General features: G+C 55.2%; 1 protein-coding gene across 1 annotated transcript; it reads right to left on the reverse strand.

Moving 5' to 3' along the window:
- Positions 1-1,979: 1,979 nt before the first annotated feature.
- Asb1 (ankyrin repeat and SOCS box containing 1) lies at positions 1,980-14,346 on the reverse strand. Its single transcript, XM_013508013.1, has 5 exons — positions 14,136-14,346; positions 11,846-11,987; positions 9,829-10,131; positions 8,098-8,483; positions 1,980-6,926 (listed from the first exon to the last, which is right to left on the reverse strand). The coding sequence occupies exons 1-5, from the start codon at positions 14,332-14,334 to the stop codon at positions 6,793-6,795; spliced, it is 1,164 nt and encodes a 387-aa protein (XP_013363467.1). The 5' UTR covers positions 14,335-14,346; the 3' UTR covers positions 1,980-6,792.
- Positions 14,347-14,494: the final 148 nt, after the last annotated feature.

The following is a 14,494-nucleotide window of genomic DNA, read 5'->3' on the forward strand; positions in this document are numbered from 1 at the left end:
CTTTATTGCTGCTGCTTTCTAGCTGGAGTGCGGCTTCCCCTGGCTGGCACTCCCTGGCCCTGCTAATCCCCAGCCTTTCTTCCTCCTCAGCGCGCTCATGCCCTCTCCCTGTGGATAATTCGACTGCTTCGTTCTCACACACAGTGCCTGTTGGCATCAGCCCCGCCAGCTCCGCCCTCTCAGGACAGGCTTTCGCCAGGACATAATTAGGCTGGGGTCAGTCGCATATACACAGGACTGCTGTTCCAGGACACACGACTAAGCACTGCCGTCATACACTGGTACGGCTGTGCTTTCTCTTTCTTCAACAACTTATTTCCCGCAGTTCTGCCCCCTGGTTTTCTAGCAATGTGTTGGGAATTCAACCTTGACTCCGACCTGCATCTTTTGTCACCATACCCATGAGGCCACAGAGGTGCTCGGTGATGAAGAATCTCTGGGGCAGAGCTCCAGTCAGAGCGATGGTGCCCCGCACGCGCCTCTCCTGAGCGGATCCGCAGCTTCCTGTGTACAGTGCCTCCCCTTCTTGCTCCCTCACTCGATCTGTGGGAGTGTATCCTCTAGTCATTTCCTAACAAACGTGTGCAGAACGTGTTTACAAAGCACCTAGAAGTCTTTCTGTGTGACTTAAATCTACCTGTGGGTAACCTCCCTTCAGAAACTCCGAGGTGAAGGTCCACTTCTCCAGTTGCTTCTGCAGCAGTGGAAAACTCCAAAGCCATTCTGCTTCCTGTACCTTCTCTCCCGAAGTTCCTGGTGTTCTGACCTTCACGATGAGGTGCCTTCCCCTTCCCCTTCCCCTTCCCCTTCCCCTGAGCCAGCACCAGCCTTACCTGGTGAAGGCTCAGAGCCTTCGTTCTCAGAATTCACTTATTTCTTGCCACCGCTGCCTAGCCCGCACGGTCATTTCTTTGCTGCACACAGCAAAGCTGTCTTGTCCCCGTTGCTCTGAGGCTGGAGAGACGGCTCTTAAAGCCTGCCTCGCTGCCTGCAGGAAGGTTTCGTGCTGAAGGCTGGACAGGGTGTGCCCTTCCAGTCTCCACTGGGTTGTGGGCCCACAGCTTCCCGGTTGTGTGTGTGTGGTGGTACTGGGGGTACCTGCTTTTAAAGGGCTGCCCCCAAACCTGGTTCCACCCCTCTCCGCTGCGTCCAGAGGGACCGAAGCTGCCAATTCCAGTGCTTTTCGCAACTCAGATTCTCATCTGTTCCCATTTTTTTCTTACAATGAAATTTTTTTGGGAGCTTCTACATCAGTATTCATCCATTTCTTTCAAAGGTTCCAAATTTTGTTGCTATTTTTAGTCATTCTAATGTTTGTGCTTTAAAAAAATCCTGTCGTTTCAACAAAATTTTAAGAACCAATGGGAAGTATCCATGTTCAGCCACATGCAGCTGGGAGGAGCAGCCTCTTTTCTGGGACTCCAAGTATTCACCCCGAACTGCGGACTCCCACTGTGGCACGTGGGCGGCACCGACAGCAGTGGACTCGGGCAGCCTGGCCACCCAGAGCTCGGCTGCTGGAGCACAGCCTTCCCCGCAGGAGCATGGGAGGCTTCAGGGCATGAAGGCAGCTCCTGAGAAGCTGGCGGAGAAGACACGCTGGGAGCCACCCAGAAGACCAGGTGTCTTTATCCTCCTCCCCCCACCCTGTCGTGCAAGTCACACATAACACAAGGGACCAGAAGTGAGCCCTGCCCGCTGTCGCCAACACTGCCCCTGGCAGGAAAGCTGCGAGCTAGAGCCCAGCTCTCCTGGACCAGAAAGCAGGGCCACTCTGAATGGGGCCGTCAGACATGAGAGCTCGTGCAAGGTTTTGGGTTCCCCTAGGGCCCCAGAGTGCCCAGAGAGCAGGGACGTGTGTGCAGAGCCCTGCTGTCCACTCGACAGTGTCCACAGAGCTGGTTCCCTCTTGTACCACGCACACCAAGGTTTCGCTCAGTGCTTCTCCCCGCTGAGAACACAGACCATAAGGAAAGGCATTTGGGGAAGAAGGGAACAAAGCATTTATTAAAGTTGTAACAACAACCAAAAACCCCCACCACACCTTGGGAAGCTCTGAATGAGGCTGGAGGGCAGAAGTGGTGCTGCTCTTAGCCCCTGCAGGCAAACAGGCTCAAGCAGAGGGGAAAACGGAAGACCAGTGGCAGTGTCCTCTGCAGCATGTCCCCAGGTACGCAGGCCCTAAGGCACACCACACCTGGCACACCCAACACCCAGCAGAAGCATGGAAGCTGAGCAGCCACAGCAGGCAGAGCCGGGCACCACTGGCAGAATGACAGCAGTGCACTGACCAGGACACACAGGGAAGCTGCATTCACAACACCACGCTAACGCAGTTTATGCACACATACATGTTACATGGTGCTGTCCAAGAGAGCTTGAAATCACAGCAACTTAGAACAGTGTCCTGTGCATTCCAGGTGACACACGTCAAGGTAACAGAAGTCCCCGCCTCCCTCCCTCAGCCCTCTCCAATCATCAGTCCAGAAATGGCAGTACATACTCTACATGCCCCGCCACCCCCAAGTCTCCCCTTCTGTGGGACTGCCCCGGGACGGGCATGGACCCCACTCCATTGACATATGCATGTCTATTACTGCACTGCACACCCAGGGAGTCGGATTTGGAGGAGGACAAAGTGAGGGTGGGGCGGGATGTCCTGTGGTCAGCAGAGGTCCTTCCAGGAATGCAGCGTGTGCTAGTGGACAACCAGACCCCAAGAAGCCAGTCTGGTGCCTGAGTGGTAAGGGACGGGCAGGTGAGGCGGTGGCAGCAGGTGTCTGCAGTCCCAGACCCAGCTGGCCCATCCCAGGCCACTGCAGGCTCCGAGGGCCCGTGAGAGGGCACAGAACTTCCCACCTGCCTCTCCTGCGATGGGGAGGCCACAGGCCCGCACAGTGGTGTCTGCACATGGACCTCAGAGCTGTTCCTGCCCTGCAGGCACTGGAAATTCTGCCGCCCCTTGCCCAGCCAGCACTGGCACCTCCCAAAGCAACCACACTGCGTCACACCTGTTGATGGCCATCTCCAAGTGGCCACCTCTGCACCACACACGAAGAGCAAGACCAGCACCTGGGACAGTAACGCAGCACTGCCAAGGCCCATGGAGTCACACGAGTAGTGCACAGAACACAGCCAAGCCAGGGAACACCACTGCGCCCCCGCGCCTGTCCACAGCGACCAGACCGATCTCGCAAAGCGCCTCCACACAGTGCAGAAGCCTGGAAAGCAGGAGGGCGGCCTCGCCCACTTCCACTTGGTGGAAGGGAAGAGGAAGAAGACGGCAACCACATGGCCGCTGGCGAGCTGGGAAGGTGCTGTGGGTCCCTGGGCCTGCGGTGGCTCTCAGAGGACCAGAGCAGCCCAGCTCTGAGGACGCAGCACAGGCCAGGGACTAAGAGAAGACGATCAGCCTTCACGACAGTGCAGAGGGCAGCTGCGCCCTTTTGCCTTCTGCTATCGGCTGAGCAGCCCTGACTTCATGGAGTATCTGTCATGCCGGTCTTCACCCCAGCTGCAGCCACACGGAGCCACAATGACCCCAACCACACACAGGCACAAAGCCATGTCCAGCTCTCCTGGTCCCAGACCCTCCCAGCACTGTCACTGCCTCTGATGTAGCACACGGGGAAGGCCAGCAGCAGCCCAAACATGGCGGGCATGTGCCTGGCTGGCCCTGCTCTCCCGTGACCGCCCAGGGCCACAGCAGCTCTGCCGCCTCTGCAGGCCACGGGACCTGCCTGCAGCCATGCAGACATGAGCCCAGACATGGCCAGGCACGCTCTCGGCACACCTGTCCTCTCCCCAGCCGTGTTTGCTGGGTGCTGCACTTTCTTCCATGACTTTTATCTCAAGAAAAAGTCACTTTAGAACGGAAAGAGAACAAGATGATTGTCCTGAAGCCTGATAACAGAAACACAACTGCCACTAGGAAGCCGCTAGTTACCCATCTTAACAAGACGGACGTCTTGGCTCAGCGCACCTAAAGTCAGAATGCCAAGAAACAAGGCAGAGCATAAATAAATGCACACTCAGACTGTTTGCTTCCAATGGACTTTGGAAATACACCTTAAAAGCCCTCACCCAGGACTCCAAAGCTAAATCCCACAGCAATCATTGCTGTCCCAACCCCGGGCCGCCTGGCACCTCTGTCCACAGCAGCCAAGACTCGGCTGCAGGACTGCTCAGCAGGCAGCACCGCCCCTGTGAATGGGGACAGACAGACAGCTAAGACGGTGCCCCCTGGGAGCCACCAGGCTCCTCTCCCGGACCTGGGCCAGGAGGTAATGGCCGCATCGGGCACCAGGCTTCCTCGCTCTGTGGGCCACAGGTCCTCAGGGCTTAGCACCTGCCTTCGCAAGTGCTCCCACGGACAGCTGCTCCCAGTCCTGCACCCTGTCTTTAACAAGAGGCACAAGGAGCTGTGGTGAAGTGAGCACCACTAGGAGCAGGGCGAGTCTCAGCCTCCAAGCCCATCTCAGGCTCAGAGCTGTCAGCTGTGCAGCTTCCGAGTCACAACAAAGCTGCTGGGATTCTTAAAAACGAGCAAAGAGGCAGTGAACGTGTCCTACAGACCTGCTGGAGGTCGCATACACCCAGGAGGACAGGAGCAGCCTCAGCCTGGCTCATTCCCTCGGACACATCCCCTGCCTGGCCAGGTCTAGTCAAGACCCAGAAACGAGGACAGAGCCAGGCCATTCTTCTCCCTACCTTAGGGAAACGGCCTGAAATCCCAGACCCAGCCCAGCGGGCGCATCACCCACCTTCAGCTTCATGGCCCCTGAGCATGTAGCCGTCCAGGCGCTGGTGTGCAGCAAGCCGGGCTCAGGCCCCCACAGAAGGCACCTGGCAGGCAGAGTGTGTGCTCACCACACAGCTCGCCTGGAGAGAGCCATGCAGCAGGCAGCATGGGGAAAGCCTTCCGAGAGTCCCGTACAGCACAGAGTTCAAAGGGAGCAAATTCGCTCCCAGGCCTGAGAATCCCCTTTAATGACGCGAGGCCCCGTGTGGTTGGCTCCCCTGTAGGTGCCTCAGCCCTTCGGAGAATCTTTCTCTAACTCCTTAGAGCTCCTGGCCCAGCTGGAGTCAGTTCTAGTTCTAGGTCTTCCCTGAGCACCATGAGCAACATGCCAGGCCCCTCTCCTACACGCAGCCCCAGCTGTCACACCCTCATCCTGTTGGCACCAGGCCTCTCCGCCTGTGCAAGCTCTCCTGACCTCAGGAGCAACACAGAGCCAAACCCAGGCCGCAGCCGGGCGACTTACACGCACCACCAGCCCCGCTCATTGCTGAGCAACACCCAGCAATCGCGCTTCCCATCCGAATCAGCACTCTCACAACTGCACGCAGCGCCTATGCCGCACAGGCGCGAGCTCCGTGTCCCAGGCAGAGCCCGCCACCCCCGACACTCGGCCACGCTGCCTGGTCAGCTCCAATACAAAAGAATTATAATAATTAACACAGCATCTGTTTAATTTCTACAAATTATGTTTCTCTTATGGCAAAGAAAGTCTAAACCTAGATTTGAATCTCACCCTAAAGCACATCTTAAATGTAAATCACCCCAGATCAAGACCCTGAGACTCAAGTGACAGAGACGTCACTGCACAGCCGCAGCCCGAGCAGGCACAGAGCGCACTGCGAGTGCCCCACAGCTGGCCGCACAGCCCGGGCCGCAATGACAGCTCGCCTCTCCCCTGCCACGTGGACACCCAGGGAAGACCCTGGCTTCACCACTCCTCCTTCACAGATGCCAGGGGCAGCTACCGAGACACTTAGACCCCAACAGTAAAGACAGCCAACCGACCAGCAGCTGCCTCATCTGCTGGACACCAAGCAACTGCGGACACCAGCACCCAAACCCCCAAGGACCGACTGAGCTCCGTTTCTGAAGTGAGGGGCAGACGACAGTGCCTTGCTGTCCTCTAGTCCCACGTGCACTGGCAGTGAATGCTGTGGGATGGTCCTATGCCGGGATGGAGGCAGTCATGTGCTGGCCAGCTCTGCTGGGCCTCCTCAACCCACCCTCGTCGGGGAGCTCCCTAAAGTAAGTGGGAGGGAACTCACGACACCTGTTGGTGTGACACGAGGCACAGGAGGTACATGGACAGGTGCTACGCTGTGGAGCTCTCTGCCTGTGACCTCCATGGACTTGGGTACCACCAACAGGCAGCATAGCCAGGAAACCACGCTGGATGGAATACAGGTCACCCTAAGAATGCCAAGCAGCAGGAAGGGGTGCGCGCGCACGTGTGTGTGCGTGCGTGCATGCGAGATGTATCCATTGATTAAACCCAGAAGCAGGGAAAACTAACTAGCAAGTTCAGGAACTGCATTTCTGTTCCCTACTTTTTTTCTTTAACCAAACTCCTTCTGCATTTAGATATTAGGTTTAATAGAACAATTAAATTGCAAAGTAGAAAAATAAATAAAAGTACAGTTCTAGAAAGTGCTAGGAGTCTTCCCTACTGGGGACGTCAGCAGCCCCCCTGCCCTGGCCCACACCTGCATGCACATCAAGGTCCACTTCATTCATATGCAACTGCGAAAGTCCCAAACAGAGATATTCAAGGAAAATGAAATCAAGTTTTGTGTGAGCCTCTAGGCGAACAATGACCCCCGAGCTGTTCACCGGCCCAAGCACCTGAGGTGGAATTCCTGTCCACGAGAATAAGGCCATTGCTTCCACAGCCAATGGACAAGGCAGCAGCAGGACGTGGTTCACAGGATGCAAGGACTGGCGCCAGCGTGCACCGTGGGCACCTTCTTCTGCACTTCGGTCAGCGGCTGCACCTAATTCTCCTCATAAAGTAGAAACTTCTTGATGGGGTCCGGCAGCGGCAGCGAGGGGATCAGCCGAAGGCGACGTTTGCCAAGCGCTCTTCTCACAGCCACGCGGCACATGTGCAGCAAGGTCCTGGGAACACCTGCAGAGCCGCAGGGAAAGAGACAGAGGAAGCAGGTTAATTCCTGCCCGCACCGCAGGGCAAGGCAGGGCGTGCCTGACTGAACTGCACTGATGCTCAGGCCAGCCCTGGCTCTCAGTCAGGGTGACAGCGCCGTGCCACAGCTGGTTAACCAAGGGGCTGCCAGGCACGACAGCGTTTCCTCCCTAAACCACACTTAAGGACCCAGATGAAGAAACAGGAACTGGCCCAGTGAAAGCCCGCAGGAGTGAGCAACCGCCCCCTCCCTGCTCATTCCAAGCTCCAACGGGTCCAGGGCTGCACACTAACAGCCCCTGTGCGGAGCAGCCTGCTAACCCTACCCCAGGTTAAACGGCACAGCCGAGGCCTGCCTCGCTGGCTAGAGCAGAGGGTGAGAGCTCAACCCGTCGTGACCACGGGCAGCCCTGTCCACAGCACGGTCCCCACCTGTCGTGAGCCAACTGCTTTTGAGAGAGCTAAATAAGAGCACGTTTTAGCGAAAGCGTTTAGGAAGTTCCAGCAACAAAAATGCACGGAGGCTAATGTTCTGGGAGAGGTTGGGGTCAAGGGTGAGACTAACAACACAGGGCCCACAGGACCCAGGCAGCACCAGGGCAGGATGCGGGCACAGAGGACGCAGATCTCTCCTGAATCCCGGAGAATCCTGGTGACACAGCCATGCTAAGGGGAAGTTCCAACTTTCCTACCATTTATTAATCTTTAGCAAAATCTTTCTGCACAAGTAAGCAAAATACAGGCTTTATTCTAAGCAACATCAGACAAATCACACAACCCAAAGCCACTGTGCCTGGAGGGAAGGAAGGAACTGCAGAAACTGAGCCTGGAGACTGCTCACTTCCAAACCACATATACAATCAGTCGCTGTCTCTAAGTCTCTGGGGCACCAAAGTAGAGCAAAGGGCAAAGAGAAGATAATTCTAGGAACTTGGAGAACGCACGCATGTGTCTATAGACTTCCTGTTACCAACTATGGGTGTGAGGCACTGCAAAAGGGAAGACCAACCCGCATGGCCATTCGGGAAAACTGCTCGTTCCCAGCCAGGACTCTGGCCAAGTGGGCACTGGCCGGGTTTTGCTTTCACTACCACCCCATCTTGCTCAGTCCATCAGCCCAAACGGACCCAACTGGAGCTGAACGCAGCCCACTTACTTCTGGCCTCTCTGAAGACCTTCAAGGCCTCGGGGTCCACCTTCCTTCTGCCTCTGGACTCTGTGCCCAACAGCTCCCACCTCACCAGGTTCAGGTTGGCTCCAAACTCCACAAGCAGGCTCACGAAGGCCGCCTCACAGCCGTGACGCAGGACGGCGTCCATGACGCAGCCAGGGGAGCCCCTGTAGAACTCCTGTGTGTTGACAGGGCCATTGCAGTTGAAGTCAGGGTTCGCCCCAGCCTGCAGCAGCAGCCGGAAGCACGGCAGGTTGTGGTAGGCTGCGCTGATGTACAGGGGACAGACCACCAAGGAGGTGAGCCGCCGGGAGAAAGGGGGCCGGATGTCAGGTGTCAGGTGATGGTTGACATCCACATCAGCCCCATACCTGCAGGAGAAAGGAACATCAGGCCCTGTAGGGACCAAGCACAGTCTGCCGTGCAGACCACCTTGCACTACGTAGGTTCTGTATTGAGGACCTGAACAATCATGGGTCAAAAGTATTGGGAAAAAACTGTACTGAACCTGCACAGCCATTCTCTTGTCATTCCCTAGGCAACACAGCCTGACAACTATTCACACAGCATCTGCATTAGATGAGGTCTCATAAGTGATCCAGAAGTGATTTAAAGTTCAGGTTCTCTACAAATACTACCCCATTTTTAAGGAGCTTGAGCAGCCTCTGACAGTACTGAGGGGTCCTGGCACCAAACTCCCATATGCAGGGAGGACTAAAGCTTCACTGCTGCCAGCAAAACAAGGCAACAGAATGAGGAGTCCACTCACACATACAGGCTTCATTCTGCCAGGCGCGGAGTCCCCCACTCAGGAGGCTAAGGCAGGAGGACTGCCCCAAGTTCGAGGCCAGCCTGCACTAAATAGTGAATTCAAGGCCAGCTGGGACTACACAGCAAGACCCTGTCTGAAAAACCAAAAACAAAATTAGTAATTCCAAGGCTACTCAAACTAGTTCAAACAAAAAGAAGGAAAATGTCCAATTCATCTTATGAATTAGCACAATAATCTCAAAACATGCCTAAAACCATACCAAAAAGAAAATCTACCAACTGTTTCACTTCTGAGTATCAACTTTAAAGTCTTCCATAAGATAGTAGCAGAGAGAATCTGAGACCTCAATGGGCTCAATGGGCTGTGACCTCAGTGGAGGTTCCAGGAGAGGAAAAGCTCTTTCCAGTGTTAAGAAACTACTGGCATGGCTCGTCAGACGAGGGGAGCTAAGCAGGGAAGCACTGATCATCTCTACAGACAACAGAAAAGCAGCTCAGGACCGAACTCAGTGCTTCCACATGATTAAAAATAAAAAACTAGAAACTGACGGCTCCAACAACTCATGTCCCAAGGTGCTAGTTGTGTCCCTGCCCCCACGTCCGCCCTCCTCTGAACACTGTCCCACAGGCTTCAGCAACACTGGTAGGCCAAACAGAGCAATCTGATCCATGAGACTGGAGAGGAAGAACCAAAGCGCTCCTAAACCCAGAGGGTACACAACTGTAACGTCTGGAAAGGCCTACACAGGCAATGGAAAGACACCAAGTAATGATACAAACAGGGACCAAGGGATCAGTAACCAGACAAGGAAGAAGACTGATGAAGCCAAGAGAGAGGTCTATTTTAAGACCAGCCAAGCAAACCAGTCTTCTAGTACAGCCCATGCTAAAGCAAGGAGAGAGCAACTCCTGCGGAGGGGAGGGCGGTAGCGGGTGCGCACTGACCTGATGAGCGCCTGCAGGATGTCAGCCCTGCCCACGCGCGAGGCGTGGTACACGGGTGTGCTGCGGTGGTGCCGGCTCCCGTTGGGGTCGGCACCAGCCTCAAGGAGGATCCGGGCGCTCTCTAGGTGTCCGTTCACCACAGCCACGTAGAGGGCAGTCTGCCCCTTCACATCCACCAGGTCCACCTCGGCCCCCTTCCGGATGAGGAAGTCCACACAGTTGCCATGGCCCGCGGTGGCCGCAATGCGCAGCGGCGTGCAGGGCAGCCAGCCACAGCACCAGACAGACTTCTCGTTGATACGGCTACAGGGGACACAGGACAGGCGTGACAAGAGGCCGGCACAACTGCTCGGCCTCCCCACGCTGGGGGCGGTCACTCAGGTCAGTCATGCTCAGGTCTAACAAGGCCCCCACTTGCCCTGCTTTCTGGGACCCTGCAGGGCGGGCACTGAGAACCCCACCCCAGGACAAGAAAGCCTGAGGCCTGGGCAAAATGATCTGCACCAGAACTGAAACCTCCTGCTCTGAGACTTCCTGAGCACTCTCCTCTCCAAGGAGCAAGGGCTCTGAGGGGACACAGGGCTTGATGGACAGCACACTGGGCGGGGAGCTGGGTCAGATCCCGCACCACCCCCCCAGACACCACCTGCGGAGGCCCGAGGCTGGGACTCTCTGTGGGCCTCATCCTTCTCAACATGCGTAGGTGACCACCAGGTCCGCCTGCCCCAGGCCCTGTGAGAGGCTGGGGAATCACTACAGTGGTCCAGAAACTGCACTCCTGGCCAGCAGCAGCAGTGGTGGGAGGAACAGCAGCAGCAGCGGGACACTACCCAGCCCCAGCATGCAAGGAAGTGACCAGCAGACTATCAGCTGTCTAACCCTCTGGTCAGCTCCCACCACAATCTGAACTGAGCTTGGGAGTACAGCACTCCGAACCAAGACTGGAGAACACGTGTGGCAGAATCCCTAAGCCAGCCTGGCTGCCCAGGAGCACCGGCTCGGATGGCCATGGAGCCCAGGAACACTCCGAGAACTCGTCTCCAAAGAAGCAAGCACAAGAGATAACATCAGAGCAATGGGAGACTCCCTGAGCCTGAGTTTAAGAAAAAAGGGGAAAGCGCTTGGAAAAGCACCACGGAAACGCGTGGTGTAGGACTTGCTGAACTCTCATGTGGTGACACCCACAGGGTTAATTAAGGCTTTGGGGGAACCTGAATCATTCACATTAAGTAAGTTTAAAATCAGTTTTTTTTTTATGGAGAGTCATTTGCTCTAAGATGCCGGAAGGACAAGAAAGGAATCACGGTGAGAAATGCTTCTCTCAGGAACGCTGCACAGAAAGCAGCAGTCAGCCCCAGCAGGCTCGCAAGCTCGCTGTCCCCTGGGAGCCGAAACCAGGAAAGGGTGGGGATTCGGGCTGCAGTGGGGCTTCACACCCGGCTGCACTCCAGTTTCAGACACACAGCAATCAGGAGACGCTACGAGAGGAAGGCTGGGCTCGCCCAGTTCTGCACAGGGACAGGGGACAGCAGGACTCCCTGCCAGTGTGGGGACTGGCAGGATGTGGCAAGTCAGAGGCTACAGCTAGGGAACAACAGGGAGAGCAGCCGCTGCACCCCTGGGGCACAAGACGGCTGGCCTGGGCAGGGACCCGCGGCCTGAAAGCTAGGGCGAGGGTGCCAAACCAAGTGACGGAGGAAGGTGGCTGTGGGTCCACAAAGCCACTGGGAGAAAGAGCCACGGGAGAAGCCAGGGAAGGGCTGGCACCGAGGAGCCCGACAGCTGCCTTCAGGAGCAAGGCTGAGGACACGCAGGTCTAGAGAGCACCAGAAGCCACCGCAGAAGACGAAGGTGATGACGGAGCTGCGCTGGACCCGGGTCCCCCGGCCACACCACGTGAGCAGCACATGCACTCTGGCTGGGCTTCCCCAGGGCCCCCTTCATCTGTGTTCGAGCACTCAGGCCTGCTGAGCACAGCAGGCTGGGAGCCTCAGCACGGCGCGGCCACGGTGCTCACCTCTGGTAGCTCTCCTCCTGCAACAGGCTCCTGAGCGTCGGCAGGTCCCCCACGTAGGCCGCATCGTGGAGCCGTGTGTCCTCACAGTGCTCCAGCGGGTGGTCACAGAACTGCTCCCTCAGCCACTCCTTCAGATTACGACCTGCACTGAAGACAGGGGCCCCTGTCAGCACAGGAAGCCTTGCCAAGGCCACCACACGGGTGCCACCTGCAGCAGGCCTCCTCGGCCAGCGCCAAGATGCTGCGCTGTGACGGTGTTACCACCCTAGCACACTCCTGACACCAACCACCAAATAGCGTACAGCGTAAAAGGGGGATGGACACGGGAAGAGCAAGCCACCCACTTCAGAATACACACCAAGAGGGGCCGGGGATACAGCTCAGTGGCACAAGTGCCTGCCTGGCAAGCACAAGGTCCTGAGTTTGACTCCTGGTACCGGAAAAATAAATAAATAAGAATACACACCAAGATATTAAATAATTACCAAACTGAAAAACTGTACTCAAAAATGTAGCATGCAAATACTTTAGTTGATCCCAAAGGTACAAGAACATCTAAAAATGGGAAATATGAAGCATGAAGTCCTGAGTTCAATTCCCAGTACCAAAAAAAAAAATCCTGGGGAATATGAAAGAGAATCATCCTCATCTCCTTCAGTACAAAGAGACATCTTATATGTCAAAGGCCAAGTGCCAGGAGGGCATGGCAGTGTACATCTATAATCCCAGCACTCTAAGAAGCTGAGGCAAGAAGATCACAACTTCAAACTCAGCCTGGGCAATTTAGAGAAACCCAGTCTCAAAATAAAAGTTTTCAGAGCTGGGAAAGTAGCTCAGTGGAAGGCCCTGGGTTCAATCCCTAGGACCACAAAAAAGGACAGTGATAGCGAGAAAAAGAGAAAAGAAAAACAGGGAGGGAGGGAGGGAGGGAGAACTCGCTCATCAGACATGCTACAGCCCTCAAAGTTCACATGTGGGAGGCTTGGCTCCCCAGGGTGGCAGTCCTGGGAGGCAGTGTGGACCTTTAAGAGGCGTGGTCTCCCGGGTAGCTGCAGGACAGGGGGTTCTGGCCTTCAGAGGGTCTGAGGTGTGTATTTCCTTGGGACCCTGGTTAGCTCTTGCTCAGCAGTGTTACAGGGTCCCGCACTCAGCCTTCTCCTTCTGGTGTCTTGTCTGATTTGGTAGTGAGCACCTCTCACTACTGCGAACTCCTATGAGGTGACATAGAAAGAGGGTCCCTCACCCGAGCGTGCGCCATGCTCTCAGTCTCCAAGACTGCAAGAAAATAGCCCTCTTTTCTTTATAAAGGTAACCTGTCTCTGGTATTTCATTACAGTAATGAAAATGGACCAATACAAACAGTAAACCTAAGACGGATGCACTGCACTGTACAGAAGTTACACCTCAACAAAAATGAAAGCTAAAACATACTTTATATATGTATATATTAATCCAGCCCTATATTGCTGAAAAATAAAAAGACTAGAGTAAGGAGAAAGACCATACCAGGAACTACGATGAGAAGATTTAATAATAGAGACATTTTGAATGTTACCAATAAATAAATGAGGTTTAACCCATCTCTTCAGGGTTTTGATAAAAATACTCAAATTTATTTGCACATATAAATGAGAATAACTTTTTTTAATAAGGATAACCAGCAAAGACCTGCTGTACTGGATAACAGAACTCTCATCAGAATAAAAAGATAAACAGAGCCAACTGCCCAAAAAAGCTTGGTATAAATAACTCAATTTGTGATAAATCAGCATCAACATCAGAGTAGATGGAAAAGTATACTCAACAAAGGTACACGGAATCAGATAGCTATATGAAAATGACTGGGCTCAGGTCACAGCCCAAAACACACACCCCCAAATAAACTCCAGAGGACTGAGGGGCTTTGGAAAAACAGTTACACAGACCAGTACAAATAAGGAGACTGAGCTCACACTTATCGGGTCAAGTCCTCACCCTGCCTGGCAGCGAAGCGCACCGTTACAAAGCACTTCTCTCACGAGTGGGCTTTTTCCAGATGTCGAAGTTGCAGTCAAAGATAAGTGCAAGTTGGAGTTTTCTGACCAGCTACTCCAATGGCAGCATGATCACCCCAGGGTGGCACTGAAGCCTAACCTTGTCCCTCCACCCCAAGAGAGAAACACAGTAAACAACAAAACAGCACCGTGCATGGGTACAAAAAGGAGGCCTGTGCGGGGCGAAGCGATGCTTCTCCCACAGGACCCCCTCCGCACCGGGAAGCCAAGTCCACCCCGTTTTTCCAGCACAGTACCTCTCCTTCCACTCCCCTTCTCTTGCAGACGACCTGGCTGACCTAAGATCCTGGCTGTCCTGGAGTCAAAACCAAGGCAACCACAGACCAGGCCGGCGGGGCACGCGCCCGGTTTGCTCTGCCCACTGTGGTCTCCCGAGCTAAGCCCAGCCAGCGGTAGTCCTCCACGTGTCAAGCGGGTGGAGGGAAGGAAAGACATTTGTAACAGTCTACTTGCCCGTCTCGCACGTCTGAGCTGTCGCACACGTACGCGTGGAAGCAACCGACGTCCTTACTACCAGGGCGGAGCGACACGCTCTCCGCACAGGGCGCTTCCAGGGCGCGGGCGGGCTCGCGGGGCACGCGGAAAGCCCCCGCCG

This window comes from Chinchilla lanigera, unplaced genomic scaffold (assembly GCF_000276665.1).
Source record: "Chinchilla lanigera isolate Chin_1 unplaced genomic scaffold, ChiLan1.0 scaffold00141, whole genome shotgun sequence".
Classification (NCBI taxonomy): domain Eukaryota; kingdom Metazoa; phylum Chordata; class Mammalia; order Rodentia; family Chinchillidae; genus Chinchilla; species Chinchilla lanigera.